Raw genomic sequence first — 10,173 nt, forward strand, 5'->3', positions numbered from 1 at the left:
GTGTGTGTGTGTGTGTGTGTGTGTGTGTGTGTGTGTGTGTGTGTGAAATAATCTGTACCTGTCGAGGTGGAAGGCAGCGATCTCTGCGTTGTGTCTCTCAAAGTCTGAGAAGTAAAAGAGGTTCACGTCTGTCTCGGCATCTCTGGACTGTCTGTTCAACAAAAACATGTTTTTTTTWAACTTATAACTCAATATGTCTCAAGCGACGCCACATTCAGTGTTCTACCATGACGATGAGTCTTACCTCATGGGTTTGGACAGAGCTTGTCCATAATTTGGGAACGATAGGAGCAGTTTCAGCTGGGTGCCTCCTCTCTTCTGAACTAATGAGTACACATCAAGTAAATGCAATCAAATACACTTTTAGGGATCAAGACGAAATTAAACTAATCTGTCTTTACCAGGTTCTAAAATTAGGATTAGGGTTAGCGACGTATTTTTTTTTACTACATGTTAACCTAACATTTACTAGCTTTTCACACAGTCTTAATCTGGCTTTGATTTTGTTAAAGAAATAATAACATTAAGTAATCTGCTGTGTGTTTTTATACATTTTATACAGGTTGGATTACAAAGAATTTAAAACCTAGGAAAGACCAAATAGTTGTTTTTGTCTTTTCCTGATAATAAAGCACTAGAATTAGAAATAGGATGGGCTTTCTTTTACCCATGACTATAAGGGGTATTTAAATATACAGTAGGATAAACAACATTTCTTTCATGTTCTCTGTTCCTGCTGAAATAAGAACCACATGAATATTACATAATGAGCTGCATATTGCTGAGGTGAGAACTGCGTGGTCCACTTGTTCCAGGCAGTGCAGCACACACGTTCCTCCACATGGTGGCTCATTACATAACTGAACAACAAACTGCTGCAGGACACTAATGTCCACTGTCTAAAGTTAATAATGTCTTTGTCTGTCTGCATTTAGTGTTGAATGTTAGCAAAATATCTTATGAACCACTTAATGTATTTTAACAAAACTTGCAGAAAATAATCACTGGATGCAGAACTAGAACTGATTCCGTTTTGGACACAATCCAGTTGAAGATGGCCGTCACAGCTAGTCCACTTTAGCCACAATTAYGGCTACAATTTGTTCAGTTTTTAAAAATATTGAGCTAAAATTTGTTCTGTTTATAGTTGAGACTGATCCGCTGAAAGATCAAAGATTCTGCCCGATATTTATTTGAAAAATGCATTAAAAGTTATTTGTGTCCACTCTGCAACTCTGTCATTTATCAGCATAAAATGAAATTCTAAATCACTGGTGTGCAAGACAACAGGTAATATGCATTACTTAAAGGAATACTTAAACTTTAATTGTATCTATTTTGTAYATGAGCAATACCCACAAATAATAAAATAAATATTTTTAAACATTTGTCTATTCATCTTGGTATTCCTGGTTACATTGAAAGACACATAAACTCTGGATGTAAAAGTGTTAAACAAGGAGCAAGGGATAACACAGTGGGAAATAAAAAATCAGCCTGTAGCTCAGATTAATGCTTAATCTGCAGTGTGTAATATAAATCTGCATACAWTATTTATTACACTGCCTGCTGCGGACAGGAACTCTGAGAGGTGCAAATATAAAACGAGCATGTGTGGATGTCAATAAAAGAGATGAGAATATAAGTATTTATGCATTAAATATGGATTTTTTAAAATGTGTGTTTTGAGGGCTGTGGTAGTTTAGTTGTCAGTGCTGGAGTCTATTAATCCTGAGGCTGCTGGTTTAAATCCAGGTTGTGTCAGGAAGGACATTGGTGTAAAATAATTGTGAAATTTTTATGTAAATTATTTCAGTGTTGTGACCCCTGCAGAAGGAAGCAGCTGAAACAACACTGATATGTTTTCATGATCACTGATGTAGAACAGGTTTCTTATAGGATTACATTTATGACCATGCAGCAACAACAACAAAAACATTGACTGCAAATTTGAAATGTTGAATTATCAGGAGCTGGATGTACGTTTTCATTGTGTAGAGTTTATAGTTAGGAAGTAACATTCCACTGATGTCATTGTCTTTGGATGCTCCTCTTGTGACCTCCAAGAACCCAATTAACGCTTCACATACACCYACGTTCTTATCTCTTTAACCATTTTCTCATTATCAGCTTGCAACCAAAACAGTTTCTTGGAAATAAAATCGCATTGAATCCTCCAGGGCTTTTATGTMTCAGCTTTGTGTGTAAACATGCTTTGACTCTGAATTTTCATTCTATTATCTTGTCTGCAATATATTCTGCCTTGCCTCTGGCTTTAAGAACAGCTTTCTCGTTTTCAGTGCAGAAAATGTGAAAAATAAACAAGACAACACTCATTCTGCTTGATCAGAACAACAAAAGATTTAGGCCTGATTTATAGAACAATTATTAACAGTCATATTTGTGGTACAGTGCTGTAAAATACTGTCTTCCCAACCCTGAAGAAGAGATTTATTTAATTAGAAAAATTCTATTTTCTGTGAAGATGCACCGAGAACGCTGAGCTTAATGACTGCTGGAATTTGTTYATGAAAATTTTCTTCAAATTAGAAAGAGCAGAACAGAAGCTAAAATGAACAAAATACAGTAAATCTTAAGGCAAAAGTTAGCAAATCTGTAAATGAAGGTCGAATGTAGCAAAACTGTAGTTAAAAGCAAAATGATGCAAGACAGTTGCTTAAATGTTGCAGATTTGTAGCTAAAAGTAGAATGTAGCAAAACTGTAGCTGATATTAGCAAATCTGTAGCAAGGTTGTAATAGTTTTGGATTTTTCATTATAGTTTAGTTTTATCAGTGGATGTGATTCGTTTCCCATCCAAGTCATCTCAACTTTGGCATGCTTCTCCTCCTGCATACTTTGTCCTAGAGCTGCCTTTGTAATTTATWTCTGTAAAGCCCCTGTGCCAAATGATGGCTATGACTTTTGGTGCCTGTAAACTTATAGTTTTTGAAATATTAATGTTTAATAAATTATAATGGCAGTCAATGGAGACTTGTATTGGTCCAATACTGCCCCCTGCTGCATCTACACAATATGGTACTGCACCATAGTTTCATAATTTTTAAACTCAGTAGTTCAGTGATTACAATATTAATATGACTGTATTTTGATGTTTTACTGTAATACTGTCTTTATGTTGTCCTATTGCTGTRATATATTGCACYWAAGTGTCAATAATTGYATTGRCAAGGTAAACTTTTTCTGTATACAAACAATCCAATCCCTGGKATTGTCMTBTGCCACATCTCMTRTAGTCTCATGATGAGCACTGTGGGCTTTCATGTGGGAGATCAGGGTTCAAAACCAGCTACTGCAACTTTAACAAAAATCTCTTCAAACTTCATATTGTCACACAGTTACCTTAATTACAAACACCTGCTGACGTGACAGGCACAAGCTGGTATAGAAAACGCATTTGAACTTGGTCCTATTTCATTCTGCAAGTCCACTGCTGCAGGCAAAGCCATGCTGCAATGACATGCTGCATGGCAATGCACACTTGTTTCACATCGTAAAAACCCATGTCTAGTTTTGTTTTGACTTTTTCTTTTACTTCAGTTAGTTTTAATTAGTTTTTAAAGTGGATTGGCTAGTTTTTATTAGTTATTGCATTTTTAATGCTTAGTTTTAGTTTAGTTTTTATTAGTTCTAGTATTAGTTGTTTAAAAGTTTGAATAAACATATTTGCCAATGCATCCTCAAGCTTGTGATGTTCCTGGAAGTTAACCAACCAACAGATATTTGGTCGCTAGTTAAAGCAGACCATTATAGCAACACCTTCCTTTATTAATAATTGTGTAACTCAATATTGCCAACCWAGGACTTGTGTGATTATTTTAGGACGATGACAATAGTKGTCTCCAACCCGGTGCTACCTGTTGCTTATTTTTCACAGGAGCTACTGAGAGAAGCTAGCGTGTCAAGATAGTCATAGTTAGCCATCTTGTGTGAGCTTGATTCATGCAGTTTTTCCCTTGAGAAGTATTCCACCTGTTTTATCACCTGTTTCCACTACAAGACACTTGCTTTTATTTTTCTCGCAGTCATATTCAAAGAAATCCCAAAGTGGACGTTGCCGCTTTCTCCCATCTTTTGTTGTCGTCATTTGGCAGACGATGCTGAGCAGCAGCAGGCTGTAAACAAGTGTTGTTATGGGCCATGAGGTGCTACAAGCTGCCCACAGCTAATGTGAAACTACTCAGTTAAAAGAAAACAAAAGATCCACATGGCTCAAAATAACTTGACAAACACTAAAACTAAGGATATTCTATCTTTARTTTCAGTTAGTTTTAGTTAGTTTTGTAAAAAGGTTATGCAGTTTTAATAGTTATCGTTTTTTTTTCATTTTATTACAGTTTTTATTTATTTTAGTTTAAAAAAAATTTTTCAATTTCAGTTTTCGTTATTTAGTTAGTTTTAGTTAGCGATACTAACCCTGATCTGTAGCTATAATGTAACTAAACGTAGCACAACAGTARCTAAAAGCTAGATATACCAGCTTACCAGCTCTATTAGATATAGTAAAACCATAACAAATAGAGGCAACAAATGTGACAAATCAATTACATAAAGATAAATGCAGCAAAACAGTAGCTAAAAGCTAAAACAAGTTAAACTGTGCTATGGTCAAATGCAGCAAATTACAACTTAAAAGCTAAATGTTGCAATCAATTGCTCACAGTTTAATGTAGCAGATCTGTAACTAAAAGGTAAAATTAGTCAAACCTAGCTAAACCTACAATTAGCAAAACAGAAGCTAAATRATACCCATTAAAATTGTAGCTAACATGACAAAATTGAAACTAAAGGCTAAGATAAGCAAATAAAAGCTAAATGTARCAAAAATAAATGTGGTATATCAGTTACTCAAAAATAAATATGGCGAAATTGTTACTAAAAGCTAAAATAAGCAAAACTATAGCTAAACAGTAAAAATTTCAACAAAGAAGCTAGTAGCTAAATGTAGCAAAACAACAGATAAAAGCTAAAATTAGCAAGAAAGAAGCTATAACCGAAATAAGCTTAAGAAGACAAAAATATAACAAAGACCAATTTTGTTGAAAAAATGCAAATACATCTTAAAGTCTTGTTTTGGGAAATTTCATTGTAAATAAAGTATTTTTTTAATTAAGAAGTTAGAAATGTTTAAATTCCTAGCATATTATTCCCAGACAAATGAAACGTTTTGGCCTATGAATGATTAAAGTCGCACAAAGTGCATAAGTGTTCTGAGTTCAAAAACGTACCTAWGATCCTACAAACAAAAATAAATAAATAAAATCAGTGTGAACGTTAACTCAGCATTTACCGTGCACCATCTTCTGACATTTAAACAGCTTCCTGGCCCTGCCCTTTCTCTTCTCCATCTCACCTCCCACCTGCCCTTTCTTCTTTTCTTTTTTTTTCTTATTTCYTTTTTTTTATTTTGGCTCACCAGCTCCGAGGATTCGATGTGTTGCCAGGTAATGAGTCATTTGGGCCAGGATGGGGTCTTTCCTGTCATACAGCTCCCATCGAGAGATGCCCAGGTGAAACCGCAGCCAGGGAGGGTGGGTTTCCTTGTCCCTTGTCCAAGAGGCTTTATCATAGCCTTTCTCCTCACTRGCACTTTGCCTATAAGATGAAATGTATTAAATTAGGTAGAAATAGAAAGGTTTTTAAAGCTGTTAAAGCTTTTTTTTTTTCAAATTAAGTAATGGTGCAATTAGTGAGGACTATTTGAACAATATTGGCAATGTTGATCTAACAGCCTGGAGTGGTCTTTTGATTATATTTCTCATTTATTTCTTTTCATTTTTTGCYATATTGTAATCAATTTTTGAGCATTGTGGTGTTCTAGATTCCAGGCTTAATCTATATTTGCCTGTGCAATGCAAACGTGTACAGATAAAAACAAATTTGCATGTGTTTGAGGTTTGTTGTTTTCATAGTTTTTGAGATTGTGGTGAAACAAAAAAACAGTCTATTAGGTTTGTCTTTTGGGGACCATATATATTAACTAACAGACTATGTTTTCTGTCCATGCAGCAGGGTCATCTTCAAGAAAACCAGACTTTGACTGATGTGTAAAATCATCTGCTTCCTGARGACACAAGCTTTCTCAAACCCATGATCTTGATGAGCTGCTTTGGTGTCTGTTTCACTTACCACTCACTGTCATCAGTGACGGAGTTCTTCTCCTCTGTTTCTGCATCTTTTGCCTCTTCATCTGTCTTCAGCCTCAGCAGCCAATCATCTTCCTGTAGTTCTGGACGTGGCAGATTGTACAGGGAATGTTTAAACAGCTCCTCTAGTTTAGAGCGACTCCGCTCCTTCTGAACCACTGTTTCAGTTCTAATCAGTTTCTTTGCCCTCTCAGGGGCCTCACTGAACTTCCCTTTCTGGTCATCCGCACTCAGTTTGTGACTTCGTCCATTCTGGGAGTTGTCCAGTGGTTTGTTTGAGGAAGAGGCAGCAGAAGAAGATGAGGATTGTGAGACGGTGTCATTTCTTGAAACAAAGGAAGGGTTTAATAAGGAGGAAGAGGGAGGTACACAGGCGAACTGGAGGACTGAGAAGCAGAAAATAGCCAAGAGAAGATGGACGGTGAGGGATACGAGAGCCAGGCCCAGGTAGATGGAGCGAGTGGATTGACCCAGAGTTCTCCGCACCATGCTGGAAGACAAATGTACAAATTGACCACAGAGTTTGATTCATAGTATAAAACAGGTGATTGCATAATAATAAACCATTAACAAAAAAGAAAGTACCAYTAATTCACAGCCAAAATATATACATTTAGTTAATTTGTGCTGATTTAGTTATTGTATTTAAAGCTTTTTAAAATGTCCTTTTTGGTGGATCTGTGTGGTTGCTGAATATGGAGCTTTTTAAAAATGATGACGTGGCACATTTGCAAATGCTCACAATAGTTACAAATGTGCATACGTGAACAGGCCATGTGCACACGTTCTTCGATGAAACGTTGTTGTGGACATTCTCACCACCTAGTGGTGCGGTAAGGGTATTTCAGCATTTTTGTTAGAATAACACTGACCATCAACAACAAATACTGTACAGTCCCCTCCAAAATATTGAAACAGCAAGTCAAATTCTCTTGTTTTTGTTGTACACTGAAGAATATTTGTGTTTAAGGTCAAAAGATGAACATGAGACAAGAGTTCTGAGTGTCAGCTTTTATTTCCTGGTATTTACATGTACAGTATATGTGTTAAAAAACTTAGGATAGATCACCGTTTGTAATACACCACAGCATTTTTAGGTGAGCAAAAGTATTGGGACAAATTAAAGCAAATGACATTTACTATCTGGTGGCATAACCCTTGTTTGCTATGACTGCCTCAATCCACGACCCATCAACATCACCAAACTGTTGCATTCTTCATTTGTGATGCTGGTCCAGACTTTCACCACAGCTTCTTTCAATTCTTGTTTGTCTCAGGGTTTTTTTTCTCTTCAGTCTCCTTTTCAAGAGGTGAAATGCTCTATTGGGTTCTGGTCAGGTGATTGACTTGGTCAATCTAAAATCATCCACTTTTTTTCCCCTGATGAAGTCCTTTGTTTTGTTGGCAGTGTGTTTTGGGTCATTGTCCTGCTGCATGATAACATTGCTCCCAATTTCTCTATGAATTGGCAGACAAAATGTTTCTGTACACTTCAGAATTAATTCTGCTGCTACCATCATCAGTTCCATCATCAATAAATCTTAATGAGCTTGTTCCAGAAACAGCCATGCACGCCCAAGCCATGACATTACCTGGACCGTGCTTCAAAGCTGAGCTTTGTGTGCTTCACATCACCAGTAGTTCCTTTTCTTTCTCCAMACTTTGACCTTTCCATCACTTTGGTAGAGATTAACCTTGGTCTCATCAGTCCAAATGTTTGTCTTCCAGAACTTTTTCAGCTCATCTGAGTTTTCAAACAGTGGATCATGATACCTTCACCCCTGCACTGTGGAGGTTGTTGGTGATGTCACTTACTGATTTTTTTTTCACTACTCTCACAATATCAATGTCATCTACTACTGTTGTTTTCCTTGGTGACCTGTTGGACATGTGCTGCTCAGTACACCAGTTATTTCTTGTTCAGGACATTCTAAATGGTTGTGCTTGCTATGGTCCAATGTTTGTCCAATGGCTCTGATTGATTTTACTTCTTTTCTGTTTTTCTCTCATAGACAACTCTCTGATCTTCTTGTTGGTCTATCCTCTTTTACAACTTACTTTATAGGCTTTAACTCAGGCCAAAAATAGACTCGTCATGCAGAGTGATTTAATGTTTGAATAATTATCCTTAAAGGCAACACCTGGTCAATAAGAAACACGTGTCAGTCCAATAATCTTGCTCACTTGAAAAATTAGTTGAGTTTAACACATCTACATGTCAATGCCAGGAAATAAAAGCTGACACTGTGAACTCTTGTCTTATGCTCATCTTTTAATCTTAAATCCAAACGTCTTCAGTTAAATGTTGATAGAGTGTTTTCACAAAAGCAAGATAATTTGACTTGCTGTTCCAATACKTTTGGAGGGGAATGTAAATCTGCTTACAACACATCCTGATAATTTTAGATGACAATAGATATGATGTTAGAAATGTGATGTCATATTCTTTCTGTCTCTACTCTAAGAAAGTTGACTTTCATACAGCATATCGAGTTCAGTATCTGGTCAGGGCAATTTGTTTCTGTCAAGCTGCTGGAGTAATGCAAATAAAGCTTCAAAGTCTCTAAATGAATAATTCTTACTGTAAAATGCCATGATAAATTTGACAAACTTAACATCTTTTATAGGCTTGCCTCTGCCTTTTTCAGTCTTCTTTAAATGATATTTTGTAAATTAGCATGTTATAGGCCAAATGAAGTTTTTCTGTGGGCTGAAAATTGTCCTTCCTGCGCTTTATTTGTTCTAATTTAGTCGTATTTTGAGTCAAGCACATTAGAAATTATGACAGAAAAGCGAAAGGGCAACCAGTCAGCCATCCATGCTTCTATTTGCATTTACTCGTCAATCGACAAACTCTGAGTCCTTTACATCTAATCAAAGAAAGAAAAGTTTGCAAAGAAAATCAATGCATTATTGAGCAATTTGCTGCTTCCAGATTCCCTGTGAGCAACTGCAAATGGATGAAATTACTTACATCTCTTTCCCCAGAGGGCCTTTTTCTTGTTTCCTCAGTGAAACAGAGAATCAGAGCTTTATTTCCGACCCGTCCTTTTTTCAGGGAGATTGCGTTTTGAATGTTTGTTTTCCATCGTGGTTGCTGCAGAGCAAACAGAACTTGCATGTTGCAGTGACCTGTGTCGGCATGACCCGCAGTTAGGTGGCAACATAAAAAACACGCCACCGAAAGTTTGCCTGGATCAATGCAGGTTGGCTGATTAGAGCACCCAGATGGTTGATAACACATCAAAATGTTCCAACTCATTGCAAACTAAACTAAAAATATGTGCAGTTTCCTTCAGGCCTACGTCTCCCTTACAAAAGACATCTGTGATCTCAATGGGATTTGCCTGGTGAAATAACGGTTAAGAAATAGTAATAAAAAAAGAAGTTAGAAGTTAGTTTAATTCACCCATTTTTGGATAATTTGGTAAATACACTATCTGTATTAGTGTTTTTACGAGTTACTGTTCCCCTAACAGGAGAGGGAAACAAAGTGGGATGGGTTCTCCTTGGGGAGGTTTTAGCTTCTCAATCAGGCGCAGCCAAATAGACACACGCATGGTAATGATTTAATATTCGAAAAGAGCTCAGATTAAATCAAATATTCATACCCATAACACAGTCTTCGTCATCTTTGCTGATTTATTTCCCAAATGCCACCTCCTCTTTAACAAACCATCAATGAAATGTTCAACTTCGACTTTTAAGCCTTTTTCTTTCTGACTTTCAATACTTTGTTTCTTTCTAGGAACTGAAAATGTCTCTCACACAATGTTCCTGTTAACCAATAACATGTCCTCTGAAACAAGTTTTTTTTATATAGCGGCAAGTTCCTGTGGATTAGGTTGATGTTTAAAAGCATCTATTCTGAGGCTGTGGTTATAAAGACTCTTCTGTTTAAATGTACAAGCAACTATTTGACATTATGAATGACAGAGAGCTGATTTTTCAAAAAATTTCAAGCCGGGCTTTCTACAAAACCACTGAGGGGACAAGGGGGCGGGGGG

General features: G+C 36.5%; 1 protein-coding gene across 1 annotated transcript in view; it reads right to left on the reverse strand.

Moving 5' to 3' along the window:
• Positions 1-6,696, reverse strand: part of LOC106516464 (extracellular serine/threonine protein kinase FAM20C) — an 11,935-nt gene extending 5,239 nt beyond the window's left edge. Inside the window, exons 1-4 of the mRNA XM_014006841.1 lie at positions 6,150-6,696; positions 5,437-5,615; positions 245-323; positions 59-151 (exon numbers count right to left, since the gene is read on the reverse strand). Of these exons, the coding sequence (XP_013862295.1) occupies positions 59-151; positions 245-323; positions 5,437-5,615; positions 6,150-6,655 (857 nt within the window). The 5' untranslated portion in view covers positions 6,656-6,696. The remainder of the gene's footprint in view (positions 1-58; positions 152-244; positions 324-5,436; positions 5,616-6,149) is intronic.
• Positions 6,697-10,173: the final 3,477 nt, after the last annotated feature.

The sequence above is a fragment of the Austrofundulus limnaeus genome, unplaced genomic scaffold (assembly GCF_001266775.1).
Source record: "Austrofundulus limnaeus strain Quisiro unplaced genomic scaffold, Austrofundulus_limnaeus-1.0 Scaffold38, whole genome shotgun sequence".
NCBI lineage: Eukaryota > Metazoa > Chordata > Actinopteri > Cyprinodontiformes > Rivulidae > Austrofundulus > Austrofundulus limnaeus.